Source organism: Arvicola amphibius, chromosome 10 (genome assembly GCF_903992535.2).
Source record: "Arvicola amphibius chromosome 10, mArvAmp1.2, whole genome shotgun sequence".
Classification (NCBI taxonomy): domain Eukaryota; kingdom Metazoa; phylum Chordata; class Mammalia; order Rodentia; family Cricetidae; genus Arvicola; species Arvicola amphibius.
The window spans coordinates 25,967,197-25,990,719 of NC_052056.1; the positions used below are offsets into that span (position 1 = coordinate 25,967,197).

General features: G+C 38.2%; 1 protein-coding gene across 1 annotated transcript in view; it reads right to left on the reverse strand.

Annotated features, from left to right (window-relative positions):
- Positions 1-7,468: 7,468 nt before the first annotated feature.
- Positions 7,469-23,523, reverse strand: part of Gbe1 (1,4-alpha-glucan branching enzyme 1) — a 248,144-nt gene continuing 232,089 nt past the window's right edge. The window contains exons 15-16 of the mRNA XM_038345354.2: positions 17,329-17,446; positions 7,469-8,211 (exon numbers count right to left, since the gene is read on the reverse strand). Of these exons, the coding sequence (XP_038201282.1) occupies positions 8,155-8,211; positions 17,329-17,446 (175 nt within the window). The 3' untranslated portion in view covers positions 7,469-8,154. The remainder of the gene's footprint in view (positions 8,212-17,328; positions 17,447-23,523) is intronic.

A 23,523-nucleotide genomic window follows, 5' to 3' on the forward strand; every position in this document is an offset into this window, starting at 1 on the left:
AGAATTTCATTGTACGACCTTCTTATTCATATTTTCTTTAATATATGAAAATATCTTGTTCATAGGACATGATTTTAAATTTAGCTCTAAATATTATATTGGCAATGTCTTTTATATAGCTTTTAATATGTGACATCCCACTCATTTTTCTTTCATTTACTTGCTGAAAACTTAGATCAACTCATTACATATTTTGCATTATCCATTCACATGTCTGTCTTCTCATAGTAAGTCTAATCCATTCCTGACATCCTTATATCTGTTTAGCATGAAAATGATCTATAAGTCTTCATGCCCAACTTTGGGAGAGGCAATACAGCACTGTTTATGTAACTTTCTCCAACTTTTCTCCATCAAAAGAGGCAATATTTCTGTCCTGTTAGTTATGTCCAGAACAAGTGGTGAGTGTTAAATTTTTCCATGAAAAGGTTCACCATTTGAAGATGAACAAATTTGAAATGAGTAAAAATATTTACTCTGAATTTTAAATTGCATAATGTTCAAACACAAAAGAAAAAAACTCTAAATGAATAAGATTAAGAGTTTAAGGGCTGGAGAGATGGCTCAGAGGTTAAGAGTACTGACTGTTCTTCCAGAGGTCCTGAGTTCAATTCCCAGCAACCACATGGTGGCTCACAGCCATCTGTAATGAGATCTGGTGCCCTCTTCGAGCCAGCAAGGATACAGACAGACAGAACACTGTGTACATAATAAATAAATAAATCTTTTAAAAAAAGATTAAGTTTAAGTAAAGGAATAAAGGCAAAACAGAAGCCGCATACATCTTTAAATAATGAATGCAAATTGGAAACATAAACATAGTCCTTTTTTTCTCTTCATGGCAGAAAAAACAATAACAACAACAACAACAACAGTGATAGACTGAGGAGTCCATGACTGGGTTCCCTCAAAATGAGGTAAAAGAACTACAATAAGAGGTGAGAGAGGGACAGACAAGCTAAGGACATATTGAGGAAACCTAGAACATATGTGGCTCTATTCCAAGGACGAAGCTGAAGTGGTCTCCACCCTGGGCCCTGGAACTCTCTTAGGCAGTGTGTTCTCTCCAGTGTGGGGTCAGATGCTGTGAAAGAATAATAGTACGGAATAGAGATCTGGCTTGTGACTCCTGATCTATATCTCTTTTATCTAATATGGAAATAATGTAGAATACTAGAGTTCAAATGAGCACCAGCCTTGGGTAAGAAGATAATAATCATCATTTGTAGTACTTATAGAATACTCAGTGAAAATTTACATAAAACACCTTGCTATAGGAAGCAATAAGAATCAATACATGCTCAATAGTAAATTATACCTTTAACGCATATCTGTTTAAAAATAATTAGATATACCCCTAGTTTTGCTATATCAAAAAAAGATACAGATGTAGCTCTTAAGTAACCACACCGAAACTTAATAATCATTATAAATGCTTGGCTAATAGCTTAGGCTCATTATAACTAGTTCTTATAACTTAAATTAACCCAGTTTTCTTTTCTACCTCTATCATGTGATGGAGCTTTTTTCAGCACAGCATGTTTGTCTTGCTTCTCTCCCAGTGACACCACCCTACTTCTTCCCTGCACTCTCATTTTGTCCTAAGTGCCCCCTAAATTCTACTTGCATGGCTCTTGATCATTCAGTTCTTTATTAGAGCAATGAGAGCAGCAAATATCCACAGGGTACAAAAAGATTGTTCTACAGCAAAGAATAGAGGGGAAATAATTAACTTAGTGTACATATATAGGAACCTCTTCTCAGCTGGCCAGATTTAGCCAAAAATTCTCAGTATGGAATTGGGGTAGATATGTAACAAAATTTATCATGAAATGAATATCATAGCAAACACTGAGTTAAAAAGAGTCCTGATAAACATGAGAAAGGAGTAATAATTCTTTCAGTTTCCCATTGGGGGCCTTACCCTTTGTGAGGAGTGAATGGGGGTGGTTTGGAGGGAGACAAGGGAGGGCAGGAGGAGGGAGGGGTGGGGAGCACTGTGTTTGGAATGTAAAGTGAAATAGAAAAAATGGAAGGAAAATTTTTGAGGAGAAATTTTCTAGAGTGTAAACTGAAACATCCTAAATGTTTGGAAACTTTTAAAATCAAAATAAAATGACTCATTGAGATTTGATTGTTGTAATTAAACCAAAATTACATGGAGTTAAATATGAATATTATACATGGAAATCAAGTGATTTGTTAGTTCAAGACAAATGTGAACATTATACATGTAAATCAAACGATTTGTTAGTTCAAGACAAATGATGGAACCAATGGCCTTTTGTATATTCAGCTGAAATCCTGATTTTATCTATATGTCAGCCTGTATATCAAAATACTCATACATATGATATAAGGACATGTTGGATGAGTTTCTATTTTCACACATTCAGAGTTTTCTATTCCTATATTAGACAAGCCTGCACATAAACCCTTGTAAACTCATTTATCTTGTTTTATGGCAAAGTATATTGGTATGCTATTTCTTGTTGGATATTTGCTTTAAGAAGACTTACTGTAAGTATTATATAACTAACAAGACTGGAGAGGAAAGCCTGATGTTTCTCCCCACCTTTAGGAAGTCAATATTGAGTTAAGTGAATATGTATTTAAGGATGAATGTTCTAAAGAGGGCATAACCTTTCCATCTAAAATGCGACAGACCAAGCTATGTATGAGTGTGGACTCTTTTGCGGTATTTTAAATATTCATTCCTCCTCTCAGAAGTCTATTCTGGGCTGTGAGCAGAAAGGGGAAAGGGAAAGGTTAGAGACTCAACAACTAGATGCTGTATCCCCCTGGAGGAGACAAGCTATTTCCCTTAGTATTCAGTTTAGACTGCCTATTGATTTCCATAAGCAGACTGACTAAAAATGCTTGGCTATACATATCTCTTGGCCACTGATTCGATTCTTTCTCTGTTTAAACCTAAACCTTAGGTTAGTCCTCCAAAGATAGCCTTGGGGTCACTGGAGAGCTCCATCCATTCTTCTTCACAGCGTGTCCGAATTGATTACATTTCTTCTCACTGCTTATCAACAGCACTGCCATTTCTTTAGTTGTCATGTCAGGGTGAATCACTGATCCAAGTCTGTCAGGGCTGTGAGACCAGGGCTTTTGTTCTAAATCTCTGGGTATGCAAGTAGTCTATTATATGAGGAACTTGCAATTAATGGTTGCAACTTGAATTCAGGCCTTCCGATCATAGGTCGCATTGTTATAGTAAATCACAGTGTATGTTTTATGGTATAAGAAACTGTACATGAGATCTAGCCTTCTCTCTTGTCCACCAGAAATGACAAGGAATATTGTGTATTAATAAGTGAACTTCCAGAATGGGCTACTCTTCACACATGGGTATGATAACATGTTTCTTTCATATAAACAAACATGGTCTGCACTGCATAGTTTGTGCCACGTTAAGTCCAGGTGTAATGTTTTAAATTATATTGGAAAAAAGACCCCTTAAAACTATTATATCTTAATTCCTACATTACCAATTAAGAAATTTTGCCCTAAAGTGTGAATGTTTCTCTGCAATTCTCTACAAATCATTATTAATAAGATAATAGTGCAGAAAAATTAGTAGGGAGTTCATTTGATTTTTTTTTCCTCCCTAAAGGCTGGCTTTAGTGAGAAAATTTATCTACATTTCAATTCTAATGCACAGTGAATGATAAATGAACTCTACGGAATAAAGGACATGACATTGCTGTGCCTTAGATTTCTATTTTCTTTCATCAGAATATTCTGCCTCACAAAGTTCATAGCTCAGTGCCTGTCCCCGTATCAGGAATAGATAAATGGACCTCAGCAGTCTAAAGAACTCAAGTTCAGGGCATGACTCAAAACAGGCGGAGAGAACTGATGTGTGAGGGGCAAGGACAGCCAGAAGGCGGCTTTGCTGCTGTTTTGCTTTCTCTATCCAGTTTATCTGCTCTGGTTCATTCTACACAGGAAGAGCAATAGCAAAGCTATTTTACCTTGCTTTGATGGCCAGATTCAATGGCTGCAGGACCAGAAACAGTGAAAAGATATGTGCCCTGAAGCTGAGAGCTGAAGGAGAGAAAAACACATTAGCCTTCACCGCTTCCTTCCTGCTCTGTCTGCACTCGCTTGTGTATTGTTTGAAGAATAGGTTCCTTATCCAGACAACCTCCTGTATGATCCGCATAGCAATGGCTATAAAACCCCGGTGGGTGACACATGTTGAATTGATACTGCTGAGGACGTGCTCAAGTCAGAGGGGAGGAAAGGTTTGCATTTTTACAGTCGCCATGAAGAAAAAGTCAATTTGCTGTCACTGGTTCCTTTTTTGAACCAGGGGAACATGGTGACTAAATCCGTCATCTGAGGGTAGAGATGAGCACTTAAGGCTGAGGAGAGGGCAGTGGAAGAGACATCAAATTTATAGAAAAGAAAATATAAGAGGCATCGACCCTCAGAGTTCAAGTAGTATAAAATGGGAAACACTGTCAGAAAAAAATGTTTACAATTGCACTTTTTTTTGCTATTAAACCATGGCTCTTCCTGAGCAGGATGATATCAAACTAAGACATTAAGTATTACTAGCATCAAACATAAATTCTGCTTTAGATAACACAGTAATTGCTAGTAGTCATTAGCTAAACACAGGAGAGATTACAAATAAATATGAGGTTATCTCTATTTTCTAGGACATTAAAAAATTAATAGAGCAAAAACGTACATTCTGGAAGTTAACAAAGACAGGTTATTCTCATTTTTGATGTTAGTAATAAGCACACCATAGAAAATAGCAAAGCAAAAAATGTAAAATTCTCTACTTGTCTGTTGTGAATTTTGAAAACATTTAGCCAATAAATGCTAGTGAGCCAGCATATACACTAGAATTTAACCAGTTTCTCTAAAAATAGCTATACCAAGACAGAAAAAACGTAATTGTATTTAGTTAGAATGCTTAATATTTTATTTGTCTATTTTTTAAAATCTCACCTGGAAATATACATTCACAGCTGTTGTTGGTATGCTGAGGCAATTAGCATTAATGGGGCGGCACACAAATAATTTAGATTGATAAAATCTAACTTCACACTGTGCACTATATTGAATATAGAGGAACTGTGGCTGTAATTACTCTGGTCATTTAAACTCTTCCAGGAACTCATAGTGAAATGTTTTAATGGTGAGCAATTTCTATTGCTAAAAACAAACAAAACAAACAAATAACACCAACCCCAAACTCAAGGTTTGAGAATATGACCCAGTTGGTAATCTGCCTGCTTTGTAAGCAGGAGGAGCTGACTTCAGTGCCTGGAATTCATGGCCATGATGTCCTGTGGTTTGGAAGACAGATAAATCCTCGGGGTTACTGGCCAGTCAGTCTAGCCCTCCTGGTGACAACCTAAAATGTGACAGATTCTGTTTTAATAAATGGTGGCATCTGATAAAATATACCAGAGGTGGTATTCTAACCTTTATATACACACATGCGTGTGCACACACACATACACAGACACAAACACACACACACACACACACACACACACAAATTCCTGATACAAAACAATCACCTTTCCTTATGCACAGTGAACACAATAATAAGAATTTTATGCCAGTGCAGGGAACGTCATAATTGCACATCATGCTATTATCACTGAGAAGTACAGAACACAAATCACAGCAACGCTGAGATACTAACTGCAAGCCCCTCAGGGAATGCATGTGGCCAGGCTCCTCTCCGAAGGACCTCCAACTACCAGGTTGCATTCACTCTTACTGCCCTGAAGACCCAGCCTTTGCCTGCCCTATAGAATCAAAAGCCCAAGCTCAGAAATTGAAATCCCACCAGTCCCTGAGCTTGCAGTAAACTCTGTGCTTGAAATCAAACTAATCCCCACCCTGAAAAGCTCTTCACCCACCCCAAGAAATGCTATATAAACCCTGTCTTCTCTTCAGTTCTCTGATGCTTTTCACCTGAGCAGAGGCAGTCATCCTCCTGCGATCTTCCCTTGCAAAATATCTTTTGTGTGAGGTTTGGTGTGCAGTGTGACTTTGTGGAATTCCTTGGCTCTTGATTGCCAGGATACCTTTTCCCTCAGAACTGTAACACTTACACTAACACCTTAACATTGTGGGAAAAATGCCAAGATGGCTTCAATCAAGCTTCCCTGTGTGCACCACTATCAGCAGGCCATGATGAGTCTTATTAGCACACCAAGTTATTAGCCTATTGCACTTGAAGTGAAAACAAATCATGTTTTAGACATAGATCTCCAAGGCTTTACTCAAAGTTGACTACTCAAAAATGTCACCTCATATACAGATTTAGCTGCAAAAGTAAATCCATTACCCATTCACTACTAAGTTAAAAATTCTAATATATAATATTGCTAATTTTTCTGAATTCCATATATGCCCAGCATATTTTGATCATTTCCCCTTCCCCCATTTCCAAGGACTTCTTACTAATTACGAATCATCAAGCTAAAAAAAAAAATAATAAAAGCCAAGAATTAGTATTAAAATAAATGAAAAATTGACATCACCTCTCTCAGGAATGCATCGTGATTTCCTTTATGCATAAATCGCATACCAGTGAGTAGAGACCTGAAATGCAGATGGCGGAGTATCCCACTGGACTGAGAGAGTCCAGGCAGCTTCTAAAAGTTCTCACTTAAACCTAAAGAGTAGTTTAGATATTCAAATTGGTTAATATGATTTTCTTTCAAATGTTAGAAGTTTTAGGTGTGTTGATTATGTGCACATGTGTATGTGTAGGCCGTGTTAGGGTGCATGATGGCATGTCCATTACCATGCACAGAAGATGCTAGGGCCTTTCCTCGATCTCCCTTCACATTTTGAGACAAAGGCTCTCATTTATTGAAGCCCACTACTTTGCTAAGCCTGACTAGGCAGCAAGCTCCTGGGATTGGTCTGTTGTCTTTCCCCAAAGCTGGAGTTACACGTGTACATGTACACAGGCACTCCTAGCCTTAATGTCCGGGCTAGGGATTTGAGCTTACATTGTCTTCGGTTACTATTTTAGTTTTAATGTTGTGCATGTGCCTACATGTGAGTGTGTAGTTGAGAGTCTGATTACTCTTGGAGGCCAGAACGATATTGGAATCCCCAGAGCAGTAGTCAGGAGCAGTTGTCAGCTGAGCTGATGTGGGTGCAGGGAACTAAACTCAGGTGTCTGCTGGGGTAGTCCTTGTTCTTAACCACTGAACCATCTCTTCAACCTCTGAGCAAAGGTTCTCTTGTTTTTGCAGGTGCTCTAAGTCACTGGGCCATCTCCTCAGGACCCTGATTAACATAATTTTAACATTCAACATGTTTCCCAAAGAAAGGAAACTTCCTAGCTGCCTGGTCCATTGTGCACATGTGAATTTATTTATGGAGAGCATTAGAGTTGAAATAAAGTCCACTAATATTAACTGGAAAACATTCCTTATAATACCACAATAAAATGAACAGTTGCCAATGCAGTTTAGCATTTTTTATTGACTGAAATGAAAGACATTTTCTGAAATGCTACAATACCATCTCAAGTCTTCAGAAAGACTAAGGTATCAGCATTAACTAAAACAGTATATTGATAGGGGATTACAATGTAAAACTTAATGCAAAATGAGGCACAGATAAGAATTTTGTATTATCGTTTATAAGAGTTGTATTTAGGTTACCAGTACATACTTAATGTAATATTTCTAAACACAATTTGGAACAAAAAAGAGAAACAAACTCAGTACTTCATAGTTCAGACCAACAGACAATGGAACAAAAAAAGCCACCAGCTATCCATGTCACAAAATACTGTCTCACTACAACAAAAAAATAAATCATGCCTGATGAGTAATTCAAATTTGAAATTAAAGGATCTAACACCTTGCCAGTAAAGTAACATTTAAAAATTATTACATATTACACTTCATTTTTCAAATCCTAATTTCTTGGAAGGTTTCAAAATACACATTGCTAATATTTTAAACACATCCTTCCTTCTACTTCAGAAGTAAGTTACATATTTGCATATTCCAACGTTGAATTTCAGCCTGATGTTTTGGCTAGACAGCCGTGTTTTGCAAAGCACACGCATTAGCAACACTGTGGCAAGGGGAATCAGTCAAACCTACGCATCTGCAGGAGGTGGGTTGAGTGCGGGTCTCCTCAGTTTGGCAGATCCACATTCTGAAGGATGAGAGCCACGCGGCTTGGAATGTACACCTGTCAACACAATCACATAGGTATAACTGGAAGAAATGCTGAACATGCTGTCATAACATCACAGTGACAGAGACACCATGCAGTTTCGCATAGGATTAAGGTTACAGTGAAGGCTCAAGGATTAAGGTTATGTCATCAGAAGGCTCAAGCAATCGAAAGCTATTACAACATTCACCACTAGAGGGCTCCATACTATTTACAAAAGATGAAATTCCTCACAAGACTGATATAAGATGCTCTCTCCAAAACCACTTCTCTATTAGGTGCTGCAGAAGGGCTGTCTGTATTTCACAAGGTTGTGATTAGAAAAATAAATGCAACAACCAGGTACTCAAAAGAACATTGCTCTTCACTATGACAATATGTAATCGTGCCATTTCTTAAAAATTTAAGAAAAACTAGAATGCAACATAAGGAATTCTAAGTGTATCTGAACTTGCCTCAAGGTAACCCAATTTTAAAAAGAGAGCGGGGGAGGGAGGGGAGAAGAGAAAGAGAGAGGGGGGAGAGAGAGAGAGAGAGAGAGAGAGAGAGAGAGAGAGAGAGAGAGAGAGAGAGAGAGAGAGAGAGAGAGAGAGAGAGAGAGAGAGAGAGAGGAAAACAAGGAAACAAAATAAAGACCCCTCCTTTGAGATAGCCCCTTCGAACCTTCGAAGCTTCTCTGCTTTGTGCAATCTTAGCTCAGTCCCTGCCTCTCACCACCTCCATCCCAGCCTCCTGCTGCTGGAGTCTGTATGTTCCTCTCGGTCTTGTCTAGAATATATTTTATCTTCTGAACTCCTTGCTTGGCTGGTTCTTACAGCCCACAGACCTTAATAACCCTTAGACCCTGGCCAGGTTTTCCCAGGATGATCGCAGATACAGAATGTTCTCCACTCCAGCAGCCATTTAGTGCCTTCAGAGTCCTTCATAAATTTGTGAATTTTTTGTTTTAGTTTTTTTTTTATCTTTTTCAGATATCTATTTTTCCTATAGGACCAGGAGCTTTATAGAAGCAGGGGTTAGCTACTATCTCCTAATTTCTCACAGCTATTGATGCTAACAGGAAAGGAGGGCACCAGTAATGGCTGCACAAAAGAACAGGTAACTAGTGGAGGAACAGCAGAGGGCCTGCTATGTTCATGCTTCCCGAAGCCCTCTAATGCAGCTACTCATAAAACAAGCTGTATAAAGTTAATAACCAATGAACTGTGAGACCTGATTTATTCCATATACACTTAAGTACTAGCAATGTAAATAACAAAAATAATACTAAAGATTACTGAAGTCACTGTGAGACTTCTCTCCATGTCTTTGTTAATTATTTTACCATTCAGTCATTTTATCTCTACGTGAACACTTGTCTGAGAGTTTTTTAAAAAACATCTTTTTATAGTTTATAACCAAAATTAAAACTGCAAAAAAATTATTTTATAAGAAAATTTAAAATGTCAAATGTACCTTAACTTTGCAACTGGCCTCACTATATTTTAAGATATCTACAGTAAAGAATTTCAACAATGTATTTTCCATACAAAAGAAGCAAGACAGACCTATGGAACTGGCTAGTTTTAAAAATTAAAGCACAGTCCATTTTAGAAGATGAGTTGAGGGAGGGATGGAGAAGGAGAGCAATGTAAGAGATATCTTGATAGATGGGTCATTATGGGTTATGAGGTTAGGGAGAAACCTTTTGCCAGTGAATCTCCCAGCAAACCACAAGGACGACCCCAGCTAAGACTCCTAGCAATAGTGGAGAGAGCACCTGAGCCAGTCTTCTCCTGTAATCAGATGGGTGACTACCTTAATTGTCATCAAAGAACCTTCAGCCAGTAACTGACGGAAGCAGATGTAGAGTTCCACAGCCAAGCACTGGGCCGAGTTCTGGGAGTCCAGTTCAAGAAATGGAAGAGGAATTATATGAGCAAACGAGGTCAAGATCATGACAGAGAAATCCACGGAGACTGCTGACCTAGGCTTATGGGAGCTCACTGACAGCTAGGGAGCCTGCATGGGCCCTCTGCATCTGGGAGACAGATGTGTAACTAGGTCTATATGTGGGATTCCTAACTGTGGGACCAGGACCTGTCCCTGGTGCATGAGCTGGTTTTTGAAACCTATTCTCTATGGTGGGATGCTTTGCTCAGCCTTGATGCAGGCAGGGAGGACCTTGTTCCTGCCTCAACTTGATATGCCATGTTCTGTTGACTCCCATGGGAGACCTTACCTTTACCCCTTTCTGAATGGAGATGGGAGAAAGAGGTGGGGTGAGAGAATGGGAGGAGAGGAAAGAGGGGAAACTGTGATTGGTATGTAAAACTCATTTAAAAACTAATAAAAAATAAAATTATATTAAGAATGAAATGCTAGAGGTCAGGATTTCGAATCTTTCCTTAAATGTAACAGTGATTTGGAAAGCATTATTCATCTGATAAAATTTTTACAAACGATAACAGCCATTACATTGTTTGTTGTCACATTCTGATTTGCAATCAAGTATTTTAAAAAAGATAAATATTCCATCCCTGTATAATTACATGTGGAGAAATCAAGTATTTCAATGCCACAGCCTGTTTACCTATAACTTATACATTGTCTTAATGTTTATTGATTTTTAAACCCTATTAGAATTTAACTGCTACTGTAATTCATTTCATCCAAAAAGTATATTCTTTTTGACTAAGACACAAATACTTATGGTAAGATGTAGGAAACTGGTTCAGCAAAGGGAAGCTGGAGGTATCTATGAGGAAATGAGGATTGTCTACTCTGTGGATCCAGAAAGATAATTCAAAGAATTGTGAACTTCTACAGTGAAGCCACAGACAAAAGAAACAGGTCAAAGCAAAGGAGAAGAAACAAAAGGCACCAATAGCCAGGAAAGTTCATTTCCTTCCTTAAACACCTTAAGCACAATTTTAGATAGCAATCTGTGACTCTGAGGGGCAAACATCTAAGAGGTTGCCCATGTGTTATGATTGCTGTTACTGAGTTTGACTAATAGGTAAGATAGGAGGTTCTGCCACGAACCATCTTAAATCAAAGACCAATCTAAATTTCCATCTAGCTCCAGAAATCAGACACAAACATTTCGCATTCTTCTCCCTCAAAATCACTCTGAGAAGATAGTGTCCCATAATACCAGTGACAGGAACCCGGCAGTTCATGTCTTCTGAAGAAGTTGCAATGAGACACATTAATCAGACTGGGGACAAATAATGATTGGCCCGTCTCAGTGTGCAACACAGTGATACATCAGAAGAGGTCCACTCAATCTCTTATTTGGATTCCAGGCAATTACAGTAGCTACTGCTTGATTCATATATTCATAGTGATTTATCGATGGAATATAATTAACAACTATGATTTCTAAGAAGGCACCTTCCTTTGGAACCTTTGACAAGACAAGAGAATATAAGAATATAAGAAGCTCAAATTTGCAATACATGCATTGGCTTTTCCATTTTGGCATTAAATGATTAAAAATGTTAGGAGGATTCTCATCCAATGATGCTGACCATTTTATGCAAGGAAATTTATGACCCCAATTCTAGTCAAACTGACAGACTTCAACACTATCGGTTCAAACTGTTCAGCTGGCCATCACTCGATACCTTTGACAGGAATGTAGTATAATCAGGGTGTTTTTGCTGCACCGTTAATGACCACATGTGTTTCTGTTGCTCTGGAGCCTCTGTGCTCCAAGCAGCAAAGTTTTGTTTTTCCCACACAAAGCAATTTTTCTCCATTCTGGCTATTCACAAATTTATGAGTCTTATTCTTTATTCCTTTGTGTGTAAATCAACTTTCTTGGTGGTTCAGAAAAGACTACCAATTATACTAAAGGCTGAAGATAATCAGTGCTAATCCTTACGATGAGATCATTAAAAACATGAACAAATTTTGGGTCTCTAAAACTTACTGCATAAGTACTGGCTTGTAACTCTCCTCTCCCTATTTACATTCCAAAAGGGTTTTGATCTGTATGGCAAGAGGAGAGACACACACATAAGCAGATTTAAACATAAATGTGTAAGTATGTTTAAATATAGCTAACATCTTGGTATACACATACCAGAAAAATTTAGTATGTATGTTATAGACCATATGTACTGTAAAACACATCTGATTAGACATTCAGCCTTACTCATATTACAGTGAAAGCCACATAAAGAACAAATGAAGTTCATTGTCCAGCCATAGTCATACTGACCTGAATTAAAGCAAATAGCATTGAAATCATTGATTGTCAAATGCATGTTAATCATCAGCTATTTTGACTATTTATAAAGATTTAACTACCACAGTAACCACTAGCGTGGCTCAAAACTCCGTGACCACATAGTGATCCATTATTATGTCAGCCAGTCTCTGTTATTATTCTTTACGTTCATAACACAGTTGCAAAATTAATTACATAATTTTTGGATACATGGTGTCTAACACTTGAAGTGATAACATTTGAAAATGTAGGCCCAGGGAATTTTAAAAATATAATAGAAAGTGTGCTAAATTTAGAATCGTCCCATTCTTATATATACTGGTAGGGCAAAAATACTATTCCCTGAAAAGTAGACTAGTCCTTTTAATAGTGGTTTTCTTTTTCAAAGTGACAGTTAAGGTAATTTTATTTTTCATATACATGTATGAGTTTACAAAGTGTGTTAAGAGTTAGGAGAGAAGTAATATAAGTATATTAATTAATTTATGTTCATTCATTTATTTCCTATACATTAATATAGATAGGACATGCTAATTTAAAAATATTAAGAAAACTAAACTCTAAGAATTGAGTGCTTTTTTTCCGAAAACAAGTAAATTCTATAGACAGTTGCAAACATATATTCCAAATGTTAAATTGTATTTTCTGTATTTATAGATGAGGGACAATAGAAATTACACCTTTGCAAGATCCCCCATTTAAATGAAAACCCTTGTGACTCCCCACATTTAGAATCACACAAATGCACTACTTGTTGGGAAGGAGCTCACAATGTACTTAAGGCCAAGCCTCCTGCTTTGGCCTTACCTTCCTCACTGCCATTGACCTTGGCTGCTGTAAGGAAGCACATTTCCGTGGCCTTGTAGCCCCCATGCTCTCCTTTAAGCTGGGAAATTTGAATTTATGAGCCAGAGAAGAGAAAGGGAATCTATTCACCCAACACGTGCCAATTAACACAGAGGTTAACACACCAGTTCCTATGTCAGAACACACAATGCAGAGAGTGATTACGCTAAAATGGAGCGCCCCCCAGACCATCAGCACGGCAGACTAGAGGAGTTCAGCCCTATTAGGTCAGTAGTTGTGGGGTGCTCTGACTTTCCAAATGTGTTTTGGTGGTTTTGTGAATCCAGTTAGCACTGGTTTCATGGTCTTCAGTAGGGAATCACAGGCAGCTCCCAGGCAGTACCTGCTGATGCCGCAGGATGCAGGTGTATTTTAAGATTCCTCTGAGCTGTGTTTGCTGCTGTCTTTGAAAGCAGATTTGACACTTACTCAGCAGATCCCTGGATTATTGAGCTTGCACATTAAGCTTTAGCAAATGCTGTGAACCGGTTATGACGGGCAGATTTCATGGAAGAGGGAAAGTTGTAGCCACTCTTCCTTCCATGACTTGGGGAGCTCAGGACTCAGAAGTCACTTATTGGTGATATAAGTCATAGTGCACCCAGGCACAATGTCACAGTGCACCCAGGAACATTGTCACAGTGCACCCAGGAACATTGTCACAGTGCACCCAGGGACACTGTCACAGTGCACCCAGGGACACTGTCACAGTGCACCCAGGGACACTGTCACAGTGCACCCAGGGACACTGTCACAGTGCACCCAGGGACACTGTCACAGTGCACCCAGGGACACTGTCACAGTGCACCCAGGGACACTGTCACAGTGCACTCAGGGACATTGTCACAGTGCACCCAGGGACACTGTCACAGTGCACCAAGGCACACTGTAAAGAACTGGACTGGATTTCAGCACTCACTATGCATTTAAGAAGGAGTTTCACTGTAATGAGGCATCCCTGTGACAGATGTTTTGTTTACATCATTTTCTATTTCCTGCCCTTTACCTTAATTGCCTAACAGAATAATTGTCAAGAAAGAACTTGTTTTCGTGTGTGTGTGTGTGTGTGTGTGTTTCCTCTTGGGCTCCCTCCTAGCCTCTTTCTCTGCCCCTGAACACTGTAGATGGACACTTTCTAAGTATCTGAACTCTGACACCAGGCACTGCTCCGAGGAAGGGAGGCCCCCCAAGCCCTCGCTGACTGAGGTGGATCACAGCTGCAGTGTGCATCGCCCTTAGCTGCAGTGTGCATCGCCCTTAGCTGCAGTGTGCATCGCCCTTAGCTGCAGTGTGCATTGCCCTTAGACTTTGCTTCTGTGCATGTGTATATTACTGAGAACAAGGGGGAAGGAACAGTCTTCATTCCACCTGCTGACTTAGAAGCCGTGTTCCAGTTCTGCGAGATCCCTTCAAATACATCTTAAAATGTAACCTGATTTCCACAGCCCCTGGCTTATTGACTGGTTTTAACCATGTCAGAATATTTTTCTCCTAAAAAAAAAACTGAGCAGTTTTCAAAATCTTTTCTATCTACAGCAAAGAGTGTGAGCGCATCTCTTCCTGCCCCTTGGGTTTGTAACCAACACTCTCAAGGCACTTAGTGCCCTGAAATGTTCAAGATAAGAAAATGACATCCATGACATAACATTTAAACACATGACCAGCTGGACCACAAAGCTTGGCCCTGTTAATGGGTTTGTGCTTCCTAAGAGTCTCTTGTCTCAGAGAGGCTAGTCCTATCCATCCTCATTTACAGGTGAGGGAAAGAGCTAAGCACAGCAAGTGAAATTGCTCCAGCCGTAAAGCCAACAAGTGGCACACAGGGCACTGGATTCCAGGATTCTTCCATGACATTTTGTCATGATTTCGCTCCTGCTACAGAGCCTCTCTACAGAGGAGCTCCGTTGAGATACTGGAACCTTTGGCAATTTTATCTACTAAAGAAGTTGGCTAAATCTTTCAAACTCCGCCTGTCAAATTCGAGTGGATAAAGTTCAGTTTTCCTGGGGCAGGCTGCAGCTTCTCAGGTTCCTCGCTGAGCTGAATCATCTCGTTAAAGCCCTCAGGAGTTTTTTTTTTTTTTTTTTTTTTTTTTTTTTTTTTTTTTTTTTTTTTCCCCACATCGTCTGGGTAATTGTCTCGCTCACTTACGGATCTATTGGTATCAGTCATGTTGCACATGTCACAACTGAATGCCCTGACAAGCTACAGCTGTAGCTCTTCAAAAGTGGCTAGTACCCATGAGCCCTCTCTCTTAGCCAGGCGGACCCTGCCTCTGTAGCCACCTGTGCCTGCATCGGCGCTATGAAGACACACACATACACAAATAAGAACAGCAGCTGAGTCTGTCGAGCCTCGGTGCTTACATCACTACTCAGTTGTCATTGCTGTGGACTTTTGATTTATTTTAGGATTAATCCACTCTGCACATAATATAGTACTTTACTATATGAAAGACTTGTTCAAGTGGTAGGGTATAGTATAAAAATGGAATCCACGGGTGTTATGGTTTTGGTCCCTGTCCCATTAAGAGACAAGCCACGCCCACTCCCTCCCCCATCCACTGAGGCAGGCTGATCTTCAGCTTCCGGACTGAGCTTGCTCTCTTTTCCATCTTCCTCTCTGAGAGGCAGCTTCGCTTCTGCCTCTCTCCCCACTTCTCTGCTTCCCCCTCCTCTCCTCTCTCTCTCTCTCTCTCTCTCTCTCTCTCTCTCTCTCTCTCTCTCTCTCTCTCTCTCTCTCTCTCTCTCTCTCTCCTCTCCTCTCCTCTCCTCTCCCTTCCCCCTTCATAAGCCCCTTGAATAAATATTCAGCCTCACTCTGTAAGTCATGTCTATCCATGTCTCTGTCTTCTGCCACCCACCATGTGTCTCTCTGCCTGGGACCAGCCACTGCTCAGGGACCGGCAGCCATCTCTGCCTGGGACTGGCTGCCCACTGCCTGCCACCACATGGGCCACCACCACTGCTCAGGCCACTGCTCTAAGACCAGCCTGAAACTGGCTGTTCCCAGGGCCTGCTGTCTGCCGCCACATGGTCTGCTACCAACATTTGGGACTTTATAGCATTTGCTGCTTGCCTACAGCTGCCGCCTGGGACTCCGTAGCATTTTTTTTTTTTTAAAGAAACACAACAAAGGGTACCACACAGACATTAATGCTCAACGTAGGAACTTTTAAGAAAGTGAACAAATTTGTAAAATCTGCTCACTTGATATGCTATATCCACATATTTGTTAGATATTCCTGATGTCATGAAGGGAAGAGAATATCGCTCATAGTGAAGGAAAATGATGGAGACCTGAGATATATATATATATATATATATATATATATATATATATATATATAGAGAGAGAGAGAGAGAGAGAGAGAGAGAGAGAGAGAGAGAATGGCAAGGCAGGCATATGATCAGCCAGGCAAAGAAAATATGATTTATATGCAACCTAAGCCTACCATATGTATGTAAATTATTAAGATAAGAATCCTTTGCTATCTAAAATGTTGCTAAACTATACACCTTCTAAGAACTGATACAATATTTGAAGGCATCATCCTATTACCTGTTTCAACTCTTTAGTATAACAAGATTTATACGATCAAAACCGTTTCTCAATTACATGAATAATCCAGAGAATTCAAAACTACAAAGATTCTAGGCCTTGATTTACTAGATGACAGAAAAGATATACATTTTTATTTCTTCAAGATGTTTTAAGTTAAATTTCACTAAACAGATAATAATGTAGAAATCCATTAAATGAAATATACTGTAGAGAAAGCAATATTTATTATATAAATAGACATTATTGCAATCTAAAAAAGAATGCAAACTTCCCTCTTAAGTCTATAGAAATAACTTAAATCCTACCAATATTCGAGTTTTTTCCAATTGTATCCAAATATCCTTTAGTATTAGTTTTCCTAAGACCAGTGTCTCTCAACACATTTTCTGTTTTCCTTATCTTTGAGCCCCTACCCCATGTTACCATTTAAAGAGTTGTTATTTTGAACAAACTATAACTATAAAAACAAAGAATTAAGTTAAATATAATGAAAATATCTTACTTACCAAGAGAGAATAGGGACGGCCATTATGTTCAAAAGCCTCAGCAAAGTAGTCAGTATTGTGGTCCAGTCTCTGGTGTCCTCCATATTCCGGGGCATCTGAATCTAGTACTATTTTGAATGTGCAGACATTAAGGAATTCACAACAGTGTAGAAGTGGAAGGAGACATTATGAATATACCCCGAACAATAGTAAAATATTATTTTGTTGTGTACTCATTCCTTCTCAAAAATTGAAGAGGTTTAAAAGAGTTTCTAGATCTAGCCCCACATCCTACACCTGAAAGGTCATATATATATACTTCATCCAGCCCATTGAGAGATCATGCAGCCTGACAAACACTCTCCTTATCTCCAGAAGCAACCCATCCTCTAGCTGACAATCTGATTCTGAAGGGAAACAGGGTTAATTGAGAATATTTTACCTAGAAAAACCACAAGGAATACACTTACTATATAATTGTGATATACCATTGCATACCTAGTTACTTTGTGAGTTACGTGTCTTTAAAATGCATTGAGATGGTGGGACAGATCTAACGGGAGACCACCAAGTCCAGTTGGAATGGGAATGATGGAACAGGGGACCAAACCGGACTCTCTGAATGTGGCTGACGGTGGAGGAGGACTGAGAAACCAAGGACAACGGCAATGAACATGAACTCTACAGCATGGATGGGCTCACTGTGAACCATGTCAGTTTGATTGCTCACCTACCTGGACTTAGGGGGAGCTGGGAGGACCTTGGACTTAACATAGTGAAGGGAACCCTGATGGCTTTTTGTCTTGGAGAGGGGTGGAGTGGGGGTATGGGTGGAAGGGAGGGGAGGGAAGGGGGAGGAGATGGAAATCTTTAATAAAAAAATGAGGAAAAAAATGCATTAACTGTATTATAAAATGCATTTATACATGCATGCATTAGACTTTTCCTTAATCCTCATTTGGAAGAACTTTTACTCCTTCCTCATCTTTGAATTCATGCTGTTCAGAACTGAATATCAGAGGGGCAAACAAAGACATGGACAAAGTATGGTTGGGATATTTCCAGATATAGCCTTAGCCCAACTTCCTGGCTCTAGACTGCATATTGCTGTCAATACAGCACAAGCAGGTAAATGCACTGTCATTGTCACAGGTAGATTCCTGTGGCAATCAAGGAATCTGCTGTAATTTAATGTCAATCCTTCCCTTGCATTACCAAAGATTAAAGGGGTCTCGAGAATGCTAGCCCAGTGTCCTCTCAGGCTAACATCACCTATTTCACAGGGAGTTAAGAGCATGAATGTACTTATAGAAGGTAACTAAAGGTATTTTGCTAACCTAAGATGTCAAGAAATTGTACTTGACATTAAAATGTACAAGTAAAAACTTATCAGTACATAGAAAATTTGATCCTTCTAGGTCTTATAAAGAGCAAAGATATTACTAAGGCATTTTAGCTTTCTCTTCCTGGAACATAAATGTTCAGTGATATTTGTACACTTTTCATAAAGTAAAAAGCTCCAAATATTGTGCATGTGAGCAATGATCAATGGTCCATCATTTCCATCCTTTTGAAACCTTGGTCTGGGTCAGAGATGCAGATGGATACCTGATAGGAAAGTTGCTGATGGTAGTGACTCTGTTTTGGTCAATCCAGGTCAGTCAGCTCTGTCTCACACGGGATCTAGTGTGCTCAAATGAGGCAGGGGTGGGGGAGTGGACGCTCAAGTGATGTGTTCTGAGCTCAAACATACACGCACATTCTGAAGTCAATGTAGCTGAAATGACTGAAGCCTATTAACAAGGTTTAGGGTGAAATCCAGCTGGTGAACACCACAAGGATGATCAAAAGGAAGTTGATTTCTCTTTTTCTAGTTTGTCACATCCTCAGATTGGTGTCAAAAATGTCAAAATATGGAGAACAATGCCCCAGAATATGTTTTGATAACTACTGAATTAAATTATCAACAAACTATTAGTTAGCAACACAAATTGTGGTGAAGGCAACAAAAGGCAAGCATGTCTTCAACATCAGTAGCTGGATGAGGAACAAATAGCAGCTGTATTTTAAGGGTTTCCCTGTGTGGACAGATGTTATTTCAGGTGAGAGAGGATCCATATGCATTAGTCATTGTCTGAACACAGAATTACTATTTATGTTTACTAAATGCTAATCCATTGAAAAACTCAATAGTGCACCTTTGACGAAATATTTTCATAATCAATGATACAGAAAGAACAATAGTCATACAAGGGCATATTTCTTTTTTGACATTGAAAGGGACCCTCATATTGGAAATTGTTACAATATACTTTGCATGTGTGTAATTTGTAGCCATAGAAGAAAGTTCCTTTAAAAAAAAAAGGACACAGAAGTTTCAAAATGCAAACTATGCTTATTTTTTCTGTTTTATGATTTTTGGAAAAACTTTTGCGCCCACTTTTGGAGTGACCCAGCACACAACAACTTCCTTAAGGAAATGAAATTGAAAACTTGAAATTTATGACCTGGCAATGCTGAAGCATCATGGGCAGCCCATATATAGTGGTTGTTAATCTTGTTCACATAGGGTTTCATGGTCTAAGTTGATGACCAGGTCTCTTCTTCAAAAGGGCACCAGATTTCATTACAGATGGTTGTGAGACACTATGTGGTTGCTGGGAATTGAACTCACAACCTTTGGAAAAGCAGGCAGTACTTTTGAGGCTGATCCATCTCTCCAGCCTCTTCTTAAGAAAATATAGTGCTTAAATTCAGAAGTTTCTACAAAGAGAAGCATTAAAAGTAATGATTGGGAAGTCATTTTGAGGTTGTTATTCGCTATGGCACGTTATTCAAGCACCGGGAATCTTTGCCTTTATAGGACCTTAGACTTTGACTAAAGGCCTTAAAAATGGTTAGTGGAAATGCTGTCTTCATTTGCTGATAATAAATATTCTCCATTTCAAGTATTTCCTAATCCCTTTTAAATATATAAAGAATATAGTTTGAAAGATATAATGCAGATACTTTTAACTTATTTCAAATTATCCTTCTTAGTGTGCTTTCATATTATACAAATACAAAACTAATTTGCCCAGACATATCAACAGGCTGCTATGGACCATAGCTTCCTTCCCACACCTAGAAAAACTGCTTTCTTGTAAGATGTTCTCTATAAATCATTCAAACTGGCATTCAGGACAATCCCAATTTACAAACAGGTGTTAGGCTGCAAATAGTGAGATTTTATATTAGAAAAATAGGGAAAAATTATCATTAGTACCTCATGCACTTACTACACATATAAAATGAACAAGAGAGCATGGAAGATACAGGAGTTGGTTAGATGGTCTTAGTTTATATGTAATTCATACCTTATAGTAAGAAGACTAGCCATACATATGTATGTCTGTGAGTAGGAATGTAGGGGAGAAAAGATATTCAGTGAGGTTGGAAGAGGAATACACACACACACACAGAGAGAGAGAGTCAAAGAGAAAGGGAGAGCTGACAGTCTCTCCATAAAGAAACTGGACTAAGATGTTAATATGTAATTTTTTGTTGATTAAATCTGATACTGCTACATATTTAAACCAAACATCATTTGACTAGCAAGAAATTCAATCTAGGAGTCAGAACTCAAGGATGAAGGTCAGGCAAAAGGTCAAATCTGGCAAACCAATTAGGAGTTTAACAATGCCCAAGGATGGCTAATCTCCAACAAACATAGGCAGTCTATAATTTAGAGCTAAACATGATAGAACTAGAAAATATGGAACCTGGTAAACAATTGGTTAAAAGAAAAGTAGAAGAGGGTATTTCTGCCTTGCAACAGACAACTAGGGAAGTGGTGGAACAGGTGCCAAGCAGAACTCCAGGGTAAACTTGGCTGCCCCATCCTGCAGATGATTATACAGTTTATAGGAAATTCTAGCAGAGTGCTGTTGAATGCTCTTTCTTGTTCAGTTCTAAAGTTGACCTTCTAAACACAAGAAAGCCAGAGTAAATACAGTATGAGAAAATAATACAGGAGGTAAATGATAGATCTAAATTAGCACACTTAAAAGACAACATTTCCTATATTGTCAAAAGTTTATTCCCTTAGTTTTAGTTCCATTCTCCTTCACTTGCTCACTCACTTGGGAACACAAAATATTCTTTTCCTTGCTTAATTTTGGAAAAATGCAGTAAAGAAAAGAATAATAGAATTTTAAGTACAGATTTTTCTCTTCAATAAAAAGGAAGATGAAATAGGTTTCTACCAATTTCGATAGCATTTTAAAATATTATGACTTCTTATTTTAAATTCAAGAGCTTCCTAAGTATTTGATATATCTATCAACAGGTTGAAGAAGATAAGAAGTTTTAAGCATTATTTTATAATCTATGTCCTTAAATTTAAACCAAGGAAGAGCCTATTCTGAAGGAGGCCTATACTAATAAGATTAAAGAACAGTGGAGCCATAAAGACTCTCAAATTCAATGGCTCTTCAAATACTTCAAAAGCTGCTGTGTTTGCTCAGCCACTTGATAAAGGGTCTGTTCCAAGTGTGAGCATTTCAGACAAGAAGAGCTATCATTTATATCATTCAGTGCCAAGCCTACTTCACTACCACTGATGGATCTGAAGAAATTTATCGTAAGGTACAACCCCTGAGATTTCCAACTGAGTGACAGAAAGGGGGGGTCCTCCAATGACTAGAGGACCATAAAGATGGCAGAGACAGTAACTTACCATATATATTTAACTGTCAGAAATCATAAATTTGAGACTTATTTTTTTATATATCTCTAGTAAAGAGAAACACATCATTACTGTACTGTTCCTTGTAAGGCACATCCCCAAAAAAGAAATGGTATAATGTGAAACATATAATGGAACATTAATTTGAAAGCCAGTTATATTTATATATACTTCTTCAACCAACACACTCATTTGATTGAAATTACAATAATTCAAAGGAGTTGAATGATGTCAGGAGAGAGACTCTATACCCAAGAGAGAAAAGCAATGTAAACACTCTAAGAGCTACTCTGATATAAGTAAGTATGAGTAACCAAATGTTTACTTTGTAGAATAAGAACATCTGGTGGAAAACAAGAAAGGATTTAGGATTTCAATAGTTTGAAGATGACTATCCAGTATAGAATTTTCCTTAATATTCAAATATGCTCTCCCCTTTAATATTTCACAAATTAAATTTTATCTCTTGACATGTATAATCCATAAAATCTAAGGTCCATAGCTATAGAGCATCTGAACCAGATCTGCCCTTTCACTTTATAATGAGTTCAGTTACAATCTTTATAAAATCCCTAGAAGCCACAAGTTTCCTACTGTCTTTGGTCCAATGCAAAGACAGCAAAGGTTTGTGATGTGTTTGACGTGTTATGTATGTGCCTGTCTGTATGGGGTGGTGATGCACGTAAATACAGACCAGATTCAGGCATTTCTATTTTTATTTCTTCTTTCAAAATTTATTCTTGTAATCGAGTGTTCTCATATTTTAATTATTTTTAAACCACTGATATGAGACATATATGATTACTTTACATGAAAAATATGCATTTTGTATTTTTCTTAAACATCAATGAAAAATAGCATTCTTCAATAGCACATATTTTATAATATAAATTTAGAGTAAGAATATGAGAAATAATAATAAAAATAATAAAAAATAATAAATCACTAATGCAACTTTTCTTTGGGGGAGTACTTTCTTAGTCTTATTAGCTCCAAATAATCATGGAGTCCTAGAAAAAGGCAACATCTCTATGCATGAGCTCCACAGATATTCAAGTTTGAGAACAATATCTTCATCAAAAGTTTAAGGGAGGGAGGGGAGTATGGGTGAAGGGAAGGGGAGGGGAGGGGGAGCAGGAGGGGAGGAGATGGAAATTTTTAAATATAAAAAATAAACCATGAAAAAAATAAAAAAGTTTAAATAACCACATATTTAATTTATGCCAAATAGAAGTATATGTCTACTCTAAGCTAGGATGTACTTGTTTCATCAAAGAAAGCGTTCTGGTTTTAGACTACAAAATAAACTCCAATTTCTGCAAGGTTGATGCCTTAATTATACACGTCTAATTCTGTAAAATGTAAATATCAATAAAGCAAGATCAAAACATGTCTCACTCAAATGCCATTATTCTCTATGTTAATTAATGGATAAATATAATTTTTGAAATGCATTTCATACAAAATATGTTTACTCTTTGGTATGCTTA